The sequence below is a fragment of the Eupeodes corollae genome, chromosome 2 (genome assembly GCF_945859685.1).
Source record: "Eupeodes corollae chromosome 2, idEupCoro1.1, whole genome shotgun sequence".
Classification (NCBI taxonomy): Eukaryota; Metazoa; Arthropoda; class Insecta; order Diptera; family Syrphidae; genus Eupeodes; species Eupeodes corollae.
Genome location: NC_079148.1, coordinates 65,379,614 through 65,400,613, shown reverse-complemented (window position 1 = coordinate 65,400,613; position 21,000 = coordinate 65,379,614). Strand labels below are relative to the sequence as shown.

At 33.9% G+C, this 21,000-nt stretch overlaps 1 protein-coding gene across 1 annotated transcript in view; it reads left to right on the top strand.

Moving 5' to 3' along the window:
• Window positions 1-4,452: 4,452 nt before the first annotated feature.
• Window positions 4,453-21,000, top strand: part of LOC129945331 (ethanolamine kinase) — a 30,823-nt gene continuing 14,275 nt past the window's right edge. Inside the window, exon 1 of the mRNA XM_056055001.1 lies at window positions 4,453-5,430. Coding sequence (XP_055910976.1) covers window positions 5,182-5,430 — 249 coding nt within the window. The 5' untranslated portion in view covers window positions 4,453-5,181. The remainder of the gene's footprint in view (window positions 5,431-21,000) is intronic.

The window sequence follows — 21,000 nt, the reverse complement described above, 5'->3', positions numbered from 1 at the left end:
TTTAATAATTTTACAAAGTTATTTGAGGGTGTTCTGATAATGTAACCGAGCGCTGCCGGTAGTTTCATTCCACCAATGTTCATTTTTCCTCGTGGAAGACACTCTCCTAGCCTTGAACATGGTGGGCCACCTGGGGCTCTCTACAAATGCTCGAAAAATGGATGGATAACAGAAGATCTTTTTGCAGATTGGCTAGAGCACTTCGTTATCCATGCCAAGCTAACGAACGAAGAAAAAGTTCTGCTTATCCTGGGAAATGATTCTAGTCACATAACACTTCAAGAATACGAATATTGTCGCAAAAACAATATTGTTATGCACTCAATCCCACCACATAGCTCCCATAGGATTCAGCCACTGGACGTGGTATTTTATGGTCCACAAAAAGCAGCGTATTTTGTACATGAAGTCTTGTCTTGGCCGAAAGATAACACCGCAGGATTTTGCTTACCTTTTTCAAAAAACTTTTGCTAGCGTTGCGTCTGTTGTTAAGGGAGAATCTGGGTTTAGGGCAACTAGAATTTTCCCGATTATTCCGGGAGTCTTTTGTGACCAAGACTTTCTTCCATCTGAAGCGCTTTTTGACCAAACATAAGAAGTTATAGAATTAGTCGAATCAGTAAGAGAACAAACTCCAAACCCTGTTTTGCAAGCCCCGGAAAGTTTGCCCCACATCGGCCCCTTCGACTTCATCTGCTGTCTTGAACGAAAGTATAAAAACCCTTCTCCCAGTGCCTAAAAAAACCGGCGTTAATCGTAAAAGGAAGTGCAGGGATAAACAACATGCTGCTCTACTAACATTAACACCTATAAAATAAAATTTATAAAAAAGCGAACTAAAAAGAGCAGCCAACAAAAAAAAGAAGGAAAACAAGGAAAAGCGATTCGCAAGATTACAAAAAAGATTCTTCAAGCATCCACATCCGAGTCTGATGAAACTGCTGATAACTTAGATGACTCCATAGAAGATGGTAGCAATAGCAACAAATGCTTTATTTGTGCAGAATTTGGGTACAACATCGAACTGTGGTATAGGTGCATACGCTGTGTAGACTGAATTCATGCTGAATGTTCGGTCCATCTGCATACATATGCGATTTGTGCCTATAGAAGATATGACCGCCATTACCAGAATCCCCATTATCTTAAGCCTTTTTTCCGTCCAATTAACTTAAGTTTTTTAATGTAAATAATAACAGCAATATAAATGAAGTCAATAAAAAGTGAAGTTGAATAATTATTTAAATAACTTATTAAGTTTTATTTGAGTTTTTCCTAAAATGACCGGTATTACCCAATTGTACCCTACCACTCGCTTCTTCTTTGTCAACATGATTTTTGATCCACATTCTTTTAAAAATCGAATTTCGAGACTAAAATGTCAAACCAAATTAATATTGTATTTTGGGATTCCAAAGAAGGCGAAACTATATAGTACATACAAGTGTCAGACCTTTCGAGTTAGATTACAATTATGAGTGACAAATTTGCTAGAAACCACTTCAGCCATTTTAAAACTACTTCTAAAATTTTCGAAAGTATTAGTGAACATTTTTAGCACATTTGGATTTGCGTAAAGCACCTTTAACGACAACAACGATGAATGAAATTGGTGGAAACAGCTGTTAGGACAAGTTAATGATATGAAAAATCGAAACTCGGAATTTTAATGCTGTAGCACGGAGCATTAACAAAACCCGAGGGGTGAAATCGGCAAGGGTGATAAATGAATGTCACATTTTTGATAGCCTAATGTGACAATCAATGAACTTTTCGTCATTTTTTATAGTTTATTTGATATCTATACTTATAGGCACTCCACAAACGAATATTACCGTATGCATGTCGATTTAGATTTCATGCATAATACTTTTGAAGTTTCGTTAGAAAGAGGACCCAAGATAGACGTTCACTAACAACATTCTATCCGAGCTGATTGTTAGTAGATATTTGGTCGCCTTGTCCGCCATTAGGCCCATTTTCAAATTACTAAGCAGAATTTGCGTATTAGTAGCACGGAAAATACAAGATTATTAAAAGCCCCTCCATTATCAAAGCGTCATTTATTGGTGCAGTTTTTGGATTGGCAAAAACCTTCAATGGGATTACAACAGTTTGGGGCCGGTAGTAGCTATCAGTAAATGTTTGTTTTTAGTTTTTGAACACGTTACAGATTTATTTCTAGCAAAAGATTGATGCAATAAGATGAATCCTATATTCAAGTATTTTTTTTTTCAAAAAGAAACCATGCATTTAAAGTTGTATTTAATTTATAAATCCATTTTAATTTTTTTAATAATGAAATTTCATTTTACTAAACAGCGGACTGATGAAAACAACAGTAAAAAAATTGTCTGAGGCTCGAAGCTCGATGTTATGATCAAAAGACAACAACATTTAATGACGTAAATAAACTGATTCCTATAAAAGCTGATCACTTAAACATTTCAGATTCCTTTTGTTTTAAATTTTACCAAACAAATGGATTTTACTGATAGCTCTAACCGACCCCTTGCGGTGAATGGATTAATTCTACAACTGAAGATATGGAAATCTATATTCATATTATTTTAGTTATAGCCAGAGTCCTTTGGATTTAAAACAAAATCTTCCAAATTTGCTTTGAGTGGCGTGTAGCAAAATATCAAGGTTCGTGTATAGACTTTGATCGAACATATAAAAGACCATTTTGAGATTTAAAATTACTCAAGTGATTGAAATACGAAAAAACTGGGTTTACCTGTTCTCTCAACTATGTGACTATAAAATGACGTTACATGTAAATGTTTGTGGCAGTTTAATTGCTCACAACCGATTATAAAATTTAATTTAAATTTGAAAGGTTTTCTTTGTCAGAGGTTATATTTAAATTTGCAATATCTTTCATTAACTTCACTTTTTAATGCATAATTCCATTAATAATAAACAAAAACAACCAGAAAAAGCAAACAATATTTTTTTTTATTATTACTTTACACATTCTTCTAAGAAAACCTTCTTTAGTTCATTAACTTCAAAAGTTACAAAAATTATATTTTTATTCGTTCTTATTGATTCTCATTATATATAATACGTATTTTTTGGTTAATTAATATCCCTTTTCCGGATTTCACACTGTAAAAATATTTACAAATAAGGTGTATACAAATAAAAAGTAGGACCTATAGTTATGATTTCAGCATATAGCTACAAAATAAGTTTGTCCTTAAAAATATAAGTGTCATAAGTTCAACAAAAAATCTTAATATTTCAAACAAAAATTTGAAAATCGTTAAAGCCTTTTTTTTATTAATTTTGTACCCATACAATTTTTCAATTATGGTTTAAAAATATTTTTAGTAATCAGTTATATGGAAATACATTTTATGTTTGATTTTCCTTAAAAAAATCTTTATTATTTTCCGAGATATTAAAAATAAATAATATTTTTTTTAAATCCAAACAAAAATTGATATTTTTGATCATCAAATATTATTTAGAACTTGTGCACAAAAAAAATATTGAAATCGGTTTGAAACAATACAAATAAGAAAAACAAAACTAGAAAAAAACGCATAAAAAACGATTGGTTCGGTTTATTGTTATTTTTTATCTTAAAAATAAAAAAATGCCTAACCTTAACATAAAAGTTTGAACTCAATTAACTTCTTAATTATTGTAATGTCATGTTTGTAAAAATCTCAAGTTAGAATTTATTTACGAATGCAAAACTAGTCATATAGAAAAAAATGACAGAAATATGTCATTTGAGTTGTGTTAAATTGGAACGATTCGTTTCACTTTTGAACATAAAAATGAATTTACTTCCGGAAAATATAAAAATATATTTTTAGAGAAAAATATATGAGTAGTTGCCCTTTTTTTCTCAAAAAAAAAATAATTGTGTGATTTCCGATCGATCACTATATAATCTGTATTTCTAATCAAAGGAAAAAGGCTAAAAAGCGTCAAATATCTTTTTAAAAATGTTTCCGGATCGATTTCAATGATAGCTTTAACTGGTCCCTTAAATTGCATTAATGAAAACTTGCTCAATTTTGTTTAAAATTTTATATTAAATTTTATAAAACAAAATCTACTTGATTATCTGTTTCTAGTTGAATTGTTGAAAAAATAATTAACTCAATTTCGACTCAATATGTAAGTGGACAATGTTCCATAATTTGTGTAAATCATTTTACTCAGTTTTAATCATAAATAAATGAAAAAAAATATCGACCAACTACTCTCAATAATTAACTATCCTCATAACATCCCTGTCAATGAATTCTGGAAATAAAGTAAAATAAAACAAAAAAAAATACAGAATGAATCATTGATATCAAAACAAACCCACTCCATCTCTCTTCCACCCATTCAATAAAACACAACGTTTCAAACAAAATGAATCATTTATGATATTTTTTTTGCTCCACACAAGTAGGTACACAAATTCATTTCTTCACACAAAAAATCCAATTCGCTTTGAGCTGTCATCGAGTCCAGTCGGTTTTGTGTTTTCGTCTCCATTCATTCAGACTCAACTCAGATTTATTTTATACTTTTATTTGGTAAAAAGCAAATCCTCAAGAAGACTTTTTAAACAAGTTCGTTCGTTTTCGTTACCACTTACCTGTGCTTCAAAATAAGTTATCTATTTTAAATGGTTTGATTCGATAGCTAAAACATAAGTTTGCAAATTTGAACTACTTTTGATTTGATTATTCTTACCGAAAGAACTCTTTTAATGTTTTATTAAAAACCGAGTACCTGCCTATTTTGTATGTGTTCTAATTCTAATTGGGAGAAAAGTCCAAAGCAACCAAATTGAATCCCTTGAAAAATCGATAAAAATAGAAATACCCATCGCGCCACACCACCACCGTTGGATTTTTCTTCTTTTTTTTGGTATCAGGCGAATTACATTAGGCGCCAATAATCTTGTCCTGATTTTTGTAGACAATCAGCTGATTTCTTAAAGTAAACAGGATTTACAAAGCAATCTACGTGAGACGGGATAAAGGGACGGACGTACAAAAAAGAAAAACTAGAAAATCAATCCATCAAATCCCAACATATTGTGTGCAACTCTTGCAAAAGACATAAATAGACTTTTAACGACAATAATTTTATAAATCAATAGGATTTTTTGTTTTTCTTCGATTTTATTTGTCTGTTTTGTTGTTGTTGATTTTGTCAATTATGGGCACAGAAGGCTGTTGCCAGCAACAAACCGAAAGTATAGCAACATCGAAGCTTAACTTGGAGACTGGTGAAGAATGTTGTAGTCGGAGCAATGGAAGTTGCAGTACGAAGAATATGTGTCGCCAGCCAGAAACGGAAGTTCCATTCATACCAGTGACCGTTGACGAGAACGATGTCATATCCGGTGCCAAAGATATTTTAAAAGTGATCCGATCTAACTGGGACATGTCCTCAGTTGAATTTAAGGTAACTATAAGTATTTTTTTTATTATTATTGTTATCAGTTAAATTTAAATATTCTTATAAGTAAAGCTTATCTTTTTGTTGTTGTTTTTGTATGGACTAAAGGTTATCAGTGCACTGGGGTGAATGGATGTTTGAGACTTGGTTGTTGTTTCTATGTGTCTACTTAGTTTTGTATTAATAGTATTTGAAGTAAATTTACAAAGTGAAAATGTTGTCAATTTGTATGTTTCATAAATATTTTCACTATCTCAGATGATTTTTCTTTCAAAAGGTGTTTTTCAGGCCTTTGTTTTTTAAGAAGTATTAAAACTCATTTAGGCGGTTTTTATTGGTAAATTTATACGCAGCGCAGCAAAATTTTACACACTAAACAACAACAAAGAAATAGTGCGGATAAATAAGGCAGTAAAAATAGTTCAGATAAAGTTTTGAAATGCTTGAAATAGAATGACACTTCATCCAGTTCCAGAAATATTTTTTACTTAAAGGTTGGCAGGATTTTATTATTTGGGGATGCGTTGGTATTTTTCTTGTGCTCTTTTTTCACTAGAATTCAAATAAATTAGTTTGAAATATTAATCTACGATTAGACTGTCAACGTAAATATTCAATGCGTTGCCTACTTGACATCACCCAAAAACCATCAATAATCACAGTACTATTATATTTAGGCCCAGAACTAAGGTTTATTATAAAGATAAGAGTTTGCCATTGGGCAGGTTCAGGCAACATAAGGGACTTAAAAGTAAGGCGAGTTTTTAGTATCTGATTGGCCAGCTGTCAAAAAATTCTTTCCAATTAAGGCAACTTTATTGGAAAGTTGTCTGGAAAGTAAGTCAAGAAAAATCTCCCTAACTATTAAGTCAAGTCAACTTATTTCAAAATGACAATTGATCATGTTCTTTCATTCAAGTGAAAGCTGAGCTTTACTACTATATAACTTATTTATTTTTTGCACAAGTCCATTTAATGTTTTCTGTTAAAGGGTTCCTTGTCAATTTAAAAAAATAAATAAGTATTATTTGTTTACAATACAAAAGTCAAATCGTAATCGACTTGTAGCTTGTCTGAGGAGTGGTTTTTGAACAATTATGTGTTTGGTAGTTCTTGTACTATGAACTTAAAGTAAAAATTTGTGAAGTAAAGTTCTGAATTTAAAATTCATGACACTTGAAAAACTAACTAGTTGCGTTGGTCAAAATTTACGTTCAAGGAATGAAGTTGACTGCAAATAAAGTCCCTTATGTTGCCTGAACCTGCCCCTTATGTTTTAAAAAGTAATTCCAGTCGAGGTACCAAATTGATGTTTAATGTAAAAGTTTTTCTTGCCAAATTTGAAAAAAGATATTTCTTTAAAATACAAAAAACAAGTGGAGATTAAATTGTAGCTCGCCCGACAATTGTGTAGTTGGTAGTTTTTGTAGGGGCAAGTGAAAGTAGAAGTTGATGATGTAAAGTTCCGAGTTTGAAATGACACTTGAAAAACTAACTAGTTGCCTTATCAAAATTTGCGTTCTAAGAACTTGTAGCTTTACTTTACTAACATATACAGTTGTGTTCATAAAAATAGCAGTGCTCTCCAAATAAAACAAAAAGGCCTTCAATATCAACGTTATAATATATTTCGTTAAACTTCTAATAACAAACTAAAATATTTTATTCATAATAACAGAAAATAAGTATTATCGATTTTTTTACCATTAGCTTTGTCACAATAAAAACCGTTTTTTAAATATATGGCTGTTCATAAAAAAAGCAGTGAATGACAAAGTACTGGGTTTATTACTTAAGAAGTAAGAAGAAAACTGTAAAAATAATGTTGGCTTACAATTAGTTCTTTGTTGCATAACCATTGTTTCTTATGATGCTTCGCATCTACGTGGCACCGAGACCACTAAAACCTGACACCTCCCGACTGGTATTGCGTTCCACGAATTACGCACTGCTTCCCACATTTTTTTCAAATTCTAAGGTTTTGCTTTATGAACCGCGTTCTTAACATCCAACCACAAATTTGCGATGGGTTAATGTCGGGGAATTGAGCGGGCCACTTTTTTGACGTATCCTTTGGGTCATAGTCTTGTTGGTATACCCAAGCCAACGGCATTTCCTCTTCAGCATAGGGTAACATAACCTCCTCGAGAATTTTCACATTATACCCCCCTTATACCCCCCATGGAATAAATAGGCCCGGCCCCGTAATATGAAAAGCAAGTCCATATCATAATTTTTCCTCCACCATGCTTCACTGTTTTTATAGTGTACCGTGGATAGTATGCTGCATTTTAGGGTCTTCTCACATATTCTCGACGACCCTTGGACCCAAAAAGGACGACTTTGCTTTCATCGCTTCACAGAACATTTCTCTTTTGCCCAATCTCTATGCGCTTTAACAAACTCCATTCTCTTTGACACATGCCTTTTCGTTATGAATGGTACCTTGCGTGACTTCGGGCTGGTAACTTTGCTTCTAAAAGAGGTCTTCGTATTGTAACAGCGCTAACACACAGTTGAAGTCCATTTCTTATTTTCCTAGAGCCTGTGGAAGGGTTCTGTTTTGCTAACTGAACAATTTTTCTGTCAGTTCTTTCAGTAGTCATTCTTTTTGGGCCTCGCGTTTTCGGTTTATTTTGCCATTTTCAGGCGTTACTGACCATGCTGAGCAGCCTAGGATATCTTGAGTATTTTGGTAGGTTTTCCATCCAATAAGTTTTCGAATTTCTTCGGTGCAGTGTCTTGACCTTCTGATTGTTTATTTTTGAGCTAATATTTATTCATTTCATTTCATTTATTTGACAATAATGGCACGTACAGTAAGATTACATCTTTTATAGTACTTAGATATAGTAGGCTTACAAAATTACATTATATTAAATACAATTTGAGAGAATGAGATTTTATTAAAGTTAAGGCAATTCTTTGTGATTGAAGGGAAAAGGGAGAGGATTATAGTTGAATTGGGAGAGACGAAAAGTGAAGAAATATTGCAGTTTTAAATCTTGTATAGTTAACAATTAATTTAATTGGAAATGGGAGCGAGTTCCAGAGTTTAACAGCGCGTATGAAAAATAAACGGGACGAGTTCAGATAATTTCCGAGTTGAAGGGTAATGTTTATGCTTCTAGCGGAACGGTTAAATGAGAGTTTGGTAAACAGATAAGACGGAGCTTTAATATGTATTACTTTATGTAAAAATAAACAGTTTCTTGCGTTTATGTATTGCTGCAGTGTGCAACCCGATATATTTTTAGAAAATTCCGAAACATGGTCATATCTACGTAACTATAGGCGTAACGGACAGCATCATTAAAACCAACTTGCAGTTTTTGTTTAGATAGTGAATCCAGATCACTATTTCAGCATATGATATGAGGGGAACTATTAAAGCAATTATTAGTTTACGTCGAGTTTCAACAGGGGTAAAGTATGCTGAGGGCCAAAGTTTACGTAAGCATCCATAAATGTGACCAATGACATAATTAGTGTGTCTGTAGCCTGACAGATGACGGTCAATAGTATATCCAAGGCTGGTGCAATGATCCACTACTTTAATTAAACGATCACTTAGCCAAATATTAGGAAGAGTAGAGAGATCGAACTTTTTCTTAGAAATTGGAATGACTAAGGTCTTGGAAGGATTTAAAAATAGGCTATTTGCAATGGACCACGCATTAATTTGGTTAAGATCCCCGTTGATGGAGAGGGACAGTTCATTGAGCTGATGAAAATTCCTGGCAAGGTGGAGTTGAACATCATCAGCATACAGGTGAACCGAAGAGTGCGAACAACACGCAGGCAGATCATTGATGAACATACAAAAGAGTATTGGACCAAGAATCGAACCCTGTGGGACTCCTTGCGTAACAGGTCTAAGAGCTGAAGATTTCCCCCACAAAAAACTCTTTGTGATCTGTCAGATAGATAGCTAACCAATTAGCGAGCATGCCCGCTCACTGAAACCGAAGAAGTTTCCACTTTAGAAAACTGTGATTCACTTTGTCAAAGGCCTTTTATAAGTCGAGTAAGCAGAGGAGATTTATTTGACCCTTATCATAGTCCACCCTAACATCTTCAAGAAGATTAACCATTGCAGTAGAGCAGCTATGATTTGCTCTGAAACCCGATTGTTTTTCAAACAGCAAGTTGTTAAGTGAATTATGACTTAAGATCTGTTGCTCAATTATCTTTTCAAAGATCTTAGAGAGGCAAGGTTGGATGCTTAAAATCATTTGGAGAATTAGAGTCACGCATCTTAACCGTTGGAAGAACTCTTGCATTTATTAATTTTGTATATTCTAGTATGTTACAAATACTTAAAACTTTATATAGTAAAATATTTATTTACCGAAAAATAAAAAAAATTGAATTTTTAACACTTTTTAATTATAAAATCAAAACTACTGCTATTTTTATGAACACTCTATATCGAGAGAGTTTGAAATAATGGGTGTTCACCGGGAAAAGTAGGGTATAACTTCAAGCTAAAAGTCTAATATGATAACGAAAGACCGTTAGATGCAAGTAACATTTTAATTTTTTTTTGTAAGAATTTTCGTTCTTTAATTAATTGATAATCTAATAAAATGTGACCAGTACTGGTATTTTTATGAACACAACTGTACCTTTAGTTCATCATGCAAAAGTGCCGAAAACATTAGTGTTTTGGAACCCGAAAAAAACACCCGTTATAATATAAATCATATTTTTAGTATATGGAAGGTCCCAACGAAACCTAAATAAATTAAGTTTTTGAGCTATAGTTAAATTTCCATTTTATACTAAAAACTGTATCTACCTGTTATTATATATAGATTAATGGCTGTAATTCACAATAATGCGATTTTAATTTCCTATTCTGTCTGCTGATTATTATTTATTAAATTGATGCACTTTTTGTTATTTTAAATATATTTAACAACGATTAACCATATTAGCGTTAAAATGAATAATACCTACCTCATATTCAGGTATTTTTGTAAATTGTGGAATCTCGGTTTATAAAAAAAACAAAGCTTCCAAATATTTCTTTAGTACCTAAAGTTAGCTATCTAGAGTAGGAAGTACAACAAAAATATTATTTAATTTTTTCTACGCCTTAAAAATTAATTCGAGTTTAAACTACTCATAGATAGATACATGCTAAAATCGTGTAGATTTTTTTTTTCTTAACGACTGCTTGAACACGAGTACTTACAAAATTCGTTGTTAGTATCCATTAAATAGAAATGATTAATGGGATAAACACGTAAGTGCAGTGAATGTTTTTCAACACACGGAATGTAGTAAACAAGTTTTAATTTTGTATTCAAAGCTTTATCCAAAGTCGTAGGAGAACAATTGTGAGTTTGAATTATTTTGTTTCTTATATAATAAACGAGAGCTTATCTACATAATACGCGCAAAGATTTCAGATAACTGCAAGTTTATTGATTCGATAGTATAATTATCAAATTAATCATAAATTTTTAAATACCTTACAATTTAGTCAAGCATTAATAAGGAAAACAAATATGTACAGAAAACCTAATAGTTGTTCCCAGGCAATGTTTCGATTAAAGATTGTTAACTCTTTAATATATTCGAATATAGAATGGTGCTAAGATTTAATCTTAAAACTACATTTTTGATAAATATTAATTAGCAATTGAAAAATTATTAAATGTTTTTTAGACTTATCATTTAAAGACTCATAATCCATACATAAGATCAGTTTGTTGTAGCATAATAAATATTATCAGTTTTACCAAGGTTGATGCTTGCCCTGAAGTGCTATCGAAAATTAAAAACATTTTGTAGTTGGGGCAGCCCCTTCAAGTAAATAATTTTTAGATAGCTGGTGCAGCTGGTTGATTTTAAAGTCATTGTTTTTATATTATGAATCTTAGATTTTATAGAGTGGATAGAATTTTTTGACGATTTCAAAATTTGTAAACGAGTCGAAAGGACAATCTTATTCCAGAGTCCATTCTCTGTATTTTCTGGTTTTAGTTTATACATATGAACATTTAAGTAAAGTGGAAATCGGTTATAACGAAATCCGTCAGAATGGTGAATTTGTTTGCTATATCCGGTATTTCGTTACAATCTATTTTCAAATTGTTGTTCTTTATTAAAAAAAAAAGACATTATCTATCAATAAGATTTGATTGTATTAATAGTTGTAGTATTTAATTTAATCCAAAGATTGGGTGGCGCAACAGTCCGTTGAGAACTAGGGCCTAAAGACTTAAAACTCTCAACCATTCCTGTGTGCGAGTACTGTTGTCAGGGATGGAGGGGACCTACAGCTTTAAGCCGAATCCGAACTGCAGATTTGAGAAAGCACTTTTCATGAAAAGAATTACTCCTGGAGAATTTGTCAATTTCTCGCAAGAGGCAGTACCCGTGAAAAAAAAAAAACTTTAGATGGCATAAGCAGGGATCAAACCCAAGACCTCTGGCATGACAGTCCAACGCACTTTTTTTTTTAAATTCATTTTTATTGATTCAATCTTAAACCTAACTTAAAGCTAGACAAAAATTCATAAAACTAGCCTCATTATCCATAACTTACAACTAACTTAATGGTCCCATACGGACACAGTTAAACAATAATACTTAAAACTAATGCGGTTCGGCCCTCAGATCCAGTTTAACTTCAATTCAATTTTATTTATTTTTGTATTCATTAGAAAATTAAAAACAAAAACTAATATCAATATCCTTTTTTATTTTTACTTAAAAACTACTTGAAATTAGGTCCTTAAATAAAACTTAAAGCTAACTTAAACTACCTATTCTACCTATAAACTACTTAAAACTAGAACAACCACAGCAGCGAATCTAACTATTTAACGTTTTTTGTTTTTTTATATTCCATGTTTTTTTTCTTTTCCTTTTTTTTCTTTTTTTTTTGTATTTTTTTTTTTGTGCCGCCATGTCTATTCTACTTAAAACTAAACCCTAAAACAATAAAGCAAGTATGTAAGCCGCCCAAGGCTTAAAACCTTATCCCAACAACAGACTATCAAGTGCCGATTGAAGCCACCAAAATTGGTTCTCCTGCTTAACCAGGAGAAAGTTCGGTCCCGTTCGGACACTGCCCTACTGAACCGAAGGAGCTCTGCTCCGCCTTGTGCCATGACGTCCCGATTGTATAGGAGTCACCTATCCACGGTTCGTCGTCTGACGTGGTAGATTAGCAGAACTGCCAATCTATTCTGTATCAGACCGCATCTATCTAAAAAAAGGAATGCCTCTGGTGGAATGAAGCCGCTCAAGCGTGCACTTTCAAAATACTCGTCTTTCGGATAGAACGCCCCAAAAATTAAATTGTTGGTCGAACACATAGCTCTTGCAATGTGACCTCGAACGAGTTTTATCACGAAATTGTCAATTCTGTTGATTCAAGCCCCGTTGTATTGGACCTCGTTGGAATAGTAATGCACGTAAGAAAATTCAGCTGTTCTATATAAGCCGGTACAGCGTCGTAAACACTGCCGCTCCAACACCCGAACATCTCCATCTGGGAAGGGGCAATGTTGAGCCACACAGGACAACCATAAACTATCATCGGCCGTATGAAGGCCATGTAGTTCCTCCTCCACCTTCACTCTGGGGTCAAGCCGACTGCTAAAAAACAGCCGCTTCGTCAGAGCGAAGGCTCCTCTGGTCCTGGTCAGAGCAGCATTTATATATCTGTCGAAATACTGATCTAACCAGATACCAAGGTACTTCACAACGTTTTTGCTCGCTAATAGCTGCCCGTGAAGATCAGCGATAACCATCTTGTGCCAATTCTTGCACGTATCCCTCGTGGCCCTAGCCAACAAAGTCCGGAACAGAATTGTCTCCGACTTCTGGACATTTATTTTCAGTTTCCAGTCGTAGCAATATCGCTGAATCTTGTAGAAATCACGCTGCAAGAGAATTCTAATAACCTCAACCTTTCGGGCCGTTCTGTACGCAATCAGTCCAACGCACTAACCATCATGCCACGGGTACTACACTATTTAAACTTAAGCAATCAGAAAAAAGACATTCAAAAAAGCACAACTTCTTTGTTTAGACTATACTTAAGAATATGAACATAATTAAAAAAGAAGGATTTCTTTAAGGGGCCATTTATGTATAGTTATCATTGAAAACAATTATTGGATTTTTATGGCAGATCGTTTATCAATTATTAAATTTCTTTATTGAAATCCACCGACTTACATGTTAAGTTATGTACATGATTGTTATACATTAACATTATACATATATTAATATACATTATTATAATAAAGGCGTTTCTTGTTGCACTGCCTGTCAAGTCATTTCCTCTAACAACTGAATTTCCTGGAGCTCTTCTATGTAACTCGATTCTACAATGAAATAGCTCGAATTCGAAAAATTGGCCTATGTATTATTGACTTTTTTCGAACTTCGTAACTCGAAAGTAGAATTCAAAACAAAGCAAAATCGAAAATAATCACTCTACATAAAATATGTTTGCGAGCGAAGTTTTTTTTTGTCAAACTGTAAGTAAAATGTTGAATATGAGTTCCATCTACCAACCAATTACACAGGGAATTCGTAATTTTTACCAAAAATAGAGTTTGGACTTTCGTTTCTCTTCCTCATCAATTTCAAAATTCATCATCAGTGGGCACATGACCCTTTCGATTGAGGTCAAAACTTCGGCAAGTATTTTTGACATGGTTTGATGTGCAATTCCAATGTCACCACCGATTTCGTTTTATTAACTTCTTGTTGCCAAAAAATTCAATGCTGCAGATTAATGTTAATCGGAACAGCGTTTTGTCTTCTGCGAGTAGTCATGTCGGATGATAGAATGTTAAGTAGGAACATAAACATTATTTCATGCAAATGTTGACCTTGACTGCGCCTCAAATGATTCATCCGCTTAGTCCAATTTTGGGATACTCTTTCCAACATTTCGGCCGATATCTCACGAATAAATGCTTCAATGTTTTCTTTTATTGCGTCAATTAAAGCGGGCTTGTCTGTATAGACATGAGCTTCAATATAGCTCCACAAAAAATAGTCTAAAGATGTTAAATCGCACAATCTGTGTGGCATGTAGCACCATTTTGTTGAAACCACATTTTATGCAAGTCAAGGTCTTGCATTTAAGGCAAACAAAAGTTGGATACCAAACTCATGGTAGCGCTCACCATTAACAGTTAAGTTACGATTCGAATCATCCTTGAAGAAGTACGGTCCAATGATGCCAGCAGCCCCTAAACCGGTGTATTTTGAAACGCATCACACCTGTTAAGTAACAGAGACCCAATAGCTGCGAACGGCGACGAATCGATAATTGATGTTCTTTATTAACACTGTCTGGTACAGCTGCAATATTTTCTTCAGTACGCAATCTACGTAAATTTTTGTAATAATTACTGGCAAACAACTCGATATTCGTTCGAAAGTACACAATTTTTTGAAAAAAAGTTGGTATAACCGGCATCCGATTCTACTTTCATACGTTGTACGATTTGAAAGTAGAATCGGAAATGAGTTTCGAATAGAATCAAAAGTAGAATCGAGTTACATAGTAGGGCCACTGGAATTCGGGATTTTTCCAAAAATAGCGTTTGAACTTCCGTTTCTCTCCACATCGCGTTCAAATTGCTTCTACCGTTCTTCATTTTATTGCAAATTAAATCAAATTCCAACGGTTTCCATTTTTGTAATAATTATTCCTGTCCAAAAATTTGATGTTTTATTTTTAAAACTGTCAAACACTTAGAAACTCATTCGAAAGTAGAACATAATTTGAAAACAAGTTGGTATAACCGGCGTTCGATTCTACTTTCATACGTAGTACGATTCGAAAGTAGAATCGGAAATGAGTTTCGAATAGAATCAAAAGTAGATTTGAGATACATAGTAGGGCCCCTGGTACTCAGAGTATCGTACGAATTTTGTTGTTTTTTGAAAGTATTTTTATTTTCGTTTATTTTGGTAGTTAACAGTGAGCAGTTTTTATGTTCCCGATTCTATATATTTACCCTTTGCTATTTCTATTGCTTTAAGTGTTGCCTGGGCTTTCGTAGAGAATATTGAAAATAGTTTTGCTTGCCTGGCTGAATACGGGATGTCGCCTCCCTTAGAAACAACTGCAAGTCCGGTCAGATTTAAACCATTGCCCATGATTTTTTCTTTATTCATGTATAATTTCGTTAAATAGTTGGGAGTAGGTTTCTTTATTTGTTAATTGCTTTATGAATGCTGCGAGTTTGCTATTTAATCTGTTGATTGGTACCACCCATGAAGATGTATAACCAAGCGTCTGTGTGTTACTCGCTGGATTGATACCAGCGCTTCGGAAAAGCGAATTGAGATAGGTTGGTGCCAATACTACTGTCTTTCGAGGTAGGCGGACAATGGACTCGGTTCGCATTTCTTCTGCCCCCCCAACCCAACCGATTTGATATTTCCAGTCAAATCGCTTTCAACTTGTACCACATTTTTCCATTCAGCTGATGAAATACCTCTTTACCAAAAAACTCAACCGGCAGTGGGCGCCAAATAGCTCGCAGTAAGTCTTGCCTTTAAGTGGTTTTGTAAATATTTTTAATACATTATTGGTTTATTTTTCCATTCAGCTCATAAGATAGGGTATTTAACGGTTGGTTTCTGGACTATATTGTTATGAATAACGACACAAACGCCTATTACAACCTATTACAATTTTTGGAAATTAGCAACGCCTCGTTAATCTCTTAACTTTGTTGACTTTTTCTCTTTTATTTTATTTTTACAAGAAAACACTTATGAAACGTAATATCGACAAATGTTTGGAAATATTTATAGATTTCGTATGTCTGCCTATGTCATTTCGAATTTTTTCAAAACTTGCCAACGACAGATTTTAAGAAAATGATTTATCTATTGATCATACAGTTTCTGAAACATCAGATTCTTAAAAAGTTATAAAGAACTTATTTGGATCTTTATTTTTAAAACAAACAAAAAACAATACAATTTATTTTAATATACAATTATCTTTCGAACCTTGTATCTTCACACAAGATCAAATATTTTAAAAATTTGTAGCAGTATATTGTCAATACTTTGTGTAAACCTGCTAAAATAATAAAGAAATAATTAGGACGTTTGGTGTAGGTGTATATGTGTGTATTAGGGTGTTCCTTATATTATTTTTTTCTTATTTTTTTGTAACGCACACCCTCTCCTTTTGTTCGTACCTCCTAGATCTACCTATACACAACATCTTAGCTTCGTAGCCCTATAGGAATCCTACCCGACTTGACTTCAAAGATAAGAAGGCAAATTAGTATGGAACAATTTTGAGTGTTCATTGATTTTTTTGTTTTTATTCAGTTTAAGACAATACTATTAAATAAATATTAATTATTAATTAAACTTATTAAAAAAGTTTATATTTCAAGCGAATATTTAATTTTTAATGTTTCCTTCTTGCATTTAGGACACAATTTTCTATGCTCCTGCACACATTTTAAAAGGGACTGCTTCTGTTCTTCATCCGCTGTAATAAGTGCATATAAGTCTTGAAGCAGCTTAACCGCCCTTTCTGCTGTAAAATTTACAGCTCTCAGTTGTAGAACTTTAAGTTTCGCTTGTGAGTATGAACTATTTTCTTCCCATTCAAAAGGTTCCTATTCAAGGAAAGAGTCATTTAATTGTTCGAGGGTTTTATCTAGAATAAAATTGAAATTTTGTTTTAAAAACTTACCATACCATACCATCGCAGTTCATCCTTTGAAGGAACATATTGTTTGAAGCTGTCTAAAGAACCATCATTCGTTAAATTGTTAACCATCCTTGTTTTTGTTTCAACATAAACATTGTCATCGAAAAGGGATAGAAGTACTGTTTCTTCGGTAAAATAGTATAAATGCTGACAACATTTATTTAAGGCTGCACTTGAAATTGCCGAATCGATACATTCGTAGTTTTTTTAGGCTTTAATAAAACTCAAGTCTTGAAATGGCGCTGCGGCTTTACAGCCAAATTGCACCCAAGCCATGGTCAAACGTAAGTGGTGGTAATAAAAAAACAAATATCTTCAAGCCCTTCCCTTTCCTGCTTGCTTAATTTAAGCTGGGACTGCAATAAATATATTTTCAGTGAATAAATTGCTCTTGCCATCCATCTTGTTTGATGCATTGCACCTGGTGGTCGGATCTTCAATTCTTTGTTAATATTTCCTCCCAAAAATATGACAGAAAGCTCAATAAGCTCGCGGTAGTCATCTCTCACTATTGGTTTCTGCAGTTCAGCAGAATAAAAACCAAGCAATTCGTTTATTGTTGTTTCTCGGAAATGCTTTCTTTTAGTCTCATTGCAAGTTTGAACAGTAGAAGAATCGACATTTTTCCAATTGTCTCGAAATTTTCTAAAAAGCAGAATGTCTGTGATTTTACCTGCCGAATTTTAATTTCAAATACGCTTTTCAAAACAAGTTCATAAATGTGATGTCGACACCCAAAAAGTAACAATTCCCTTTCAAGTATCTGCTCTAAAAGCTCATACGCACCATTGAAGCGTCCGGTATTTAATGCTGTTGTATCACAGCACATTATCTGTACATTACTTTCAAGGTTCCAATCACTTATTGCTCGATAAACAGCTGCAGATTGTTCTTTTCCAGAAGAATTTTCAAGCTTGCGAACAGAAAGGAATTGTTCCTTATCCTTACCACCAAACGTTATAACGATAGGTAGTCGTTTTTCTTTGCAAGCTCTTACGGTAAGCCCAGGTAGTAATTTTCCATCCCAGTGAACAGAAATAACTTCAGGAACATCATTTCCAAAATCAGTTTTTATAGATGCAACTCTTTTTTTTTTCCTCTGCGTCCGAACACGTTGAATTAAGGATTTATTGATTGGAAAATCTTCAAAGTTTCTACTGTAGCCTGAAGAATATAAACAGAATCTCGAATGCTTAATTGGCATCTGTCTAGGACTGATACTAGATTAGCACTGAGAAATTCTTTTCTTCCTCTTTTTTTCAAAATTTCAGATTGTACTGTTTCTGTTCCATTGTTGTTGGCGGATGTTCTATATGGCTTTCAGCACTAATGGACGTCGTATCAGTATCATCGTCAAGTTGTTGGTACAGTAAGCACCCTGTTGAAGCCGTAGAGCTAGATGGTATTGTCGACTTTCGTAATCTGTTTTCCTCTTGTAATATTATTTGTTTAGCCCTTTCTTCTTCATTTCCATATTTTTTTTAGTCGACGCCAATTAGGCAACCTGGTCTTCCTGGTTCCCTCTGACGCAGTAAAAACATTTTATCTTCTTCTACTTTGATTTTAACCAATACCCGTGTTTTGTTGGGAAATCTATCCATAGTAAAGTAGGATTCTACACGAATAACAAAAACAATATCCATAGTGAGAATAACACCGATAAAAGTTAGAGTAGAATCTCACTATGGATAGGTTTTTGACATTTATATAAGCCTCGAATGGATGTTATGTGATCTCGTTCTCAAATGTTGGTACGATTGATATTGCATTTGTATCTCGATGGCTGTGTTCGTTGAGTAGTTCTGCATTTGGAATCATGTGTGTTTTCCATTGCGGAAAAAACGAATCTATTGCTGTTATTATTTAGTTTTGTAAGTGAAAATGGACTAACTGGGCTTATTTTGCAAGAAAAAACAATAGAAAGATATGTATGTTTTGCTATGTTTCCAAAAAAGGTTTACCTCAGTTTAGAATAGATATATCTCAACTCGATTCAGGTATATAAAGAATTGAGGCAAGCTTCAAGCTCGCTTACACCATCCCCCAACTACAATTCGACAGGAATTTCCAGATTTCTATACCTACCAGATCTTTTTGGGAGGATAGGAAATTCTTAGAGGATGAGTCAATCCACTTTTATACAGATGGCTCAAAAACCAAAGAAGGGGTTGGTGGTGGTGTGTACTCTGAACGACTGAAGTTAAGTCTCTCATTCCGCCTTCCCAATCATTGTAGCGTGTTCCAGGTGGAACTTTTGGTGATTAAGGAAGTCTTGTCTTGGCTCAAAGAAAACGTGATATCAACATCTGATATCCGTATTTTCTCCGACAGCCAGGCCGCTATCAAATCTCTGGACTCAGTCTCTACAAACTCTATAACAGTCCATAACTGTCGATCATCTCTAATGGAGATGGCGCAACAGTTTAATATTCACCTTTGCTGGGTGCCGGGCCATAGAGACATTCCAGGTAACTGTAAGGCAGATGAACTCGCCAGGAACGGTACAGTACAACCCATCCTACCACGTCTGGCAAGTACTGGCATACCAATCGCTACTTGTAAACTGCTACTAATGCAAGACGCTGCGAGAAGGGCAGGCACCAGGTGGACCAACATCACCACGTGTCAAGCCACAAAAAACATCTGGCCAACACTGGATTTAAAACGTTCAAGGTGCTTGCTTTCTCTAAGGAGATCGCATATAAGGTCGATAATAGGTGTCATAATCGGACACTGTCTAATAGGAAAGCACGCCACGAGACTAGGCGTATTCTCAAATGACTTTTGCAGAAGCTGTATGGACGAGGAAGACGCAAGAATTACCTAGGAGAATTCTTCTTTAACGATCTAAATCATATCAGTATAATCAGCCTCTCACGTTTCGTAAGGGACTCTAACTGGTTCCATTGAGCTTAGGAGGAAGCATCAAGATTCATGTGGTATCACAATGGGCCATTAAACTGGCCTAAGTGTGTCCGTTTCCATCTTGGACAGCCACTATAACCTAACCTTCAAGCTCGCTTCAACACCACATGTTAATGTAGTATTCTACGAACAAACCCCCTTTTTGAAGTTTTGTATTATTATTTTGACAGATCTTCTTTCAGTTGTACCAATTTTTATATACAAAAATCTATCCACTGCGGATCGTTTTGTTGGGAATTTCTCACTTTACTATATATGAAATGCGAACAAAACGCACGTAATGCATCGGCAAGCGCTAAATCAAACAGATTATCCAGATCACTTTAAAACTCCTCTTTCCTTCGTTTGAATATATCCTGAGTTTTCTTTGAATTTTTTTACATGTCTTTCCACACCTCACAAGTTTTTTTTACACAATGAGCAAGTGCCTTTGTGGGTATTCTTGCCTTTTCCCAAAAAATTAAGCACTCACGAATAACGAGGTTTGAACTTTCACTCACAGTTAGCTTAGCTTCCCGAATATTGTAAAATAAAACTTCTAAAACTTGCCGTTTTGATGGAAGTTTAGCACCTGTTATTTGGTGGGTAGGAAAAAAATTGTTGGAAAATAAGGGACACCCTAGTGTGTATGTATGTACATATGTATGTTCGTTCATGTACAAATAGACATAATTATGCCCCATATCTTTTTTTAAGTGAATTGTCACAATTAAGATTTCAAAGTAATATAATTTGTTTGTTAATTTTTATCTACCGATTTGTGAATTTTTAACTTTATCTTAAAGTGACACATAAATTGCAAATTCAGCACGAGGAACCTTGCCTTAAAGTTATATACAAAAAGATATATTTATCAGCATTTTTTATCGTATAAGATAAAAAAATACGTAAAATCAATATCACTATCTGTTGCTTTAAAA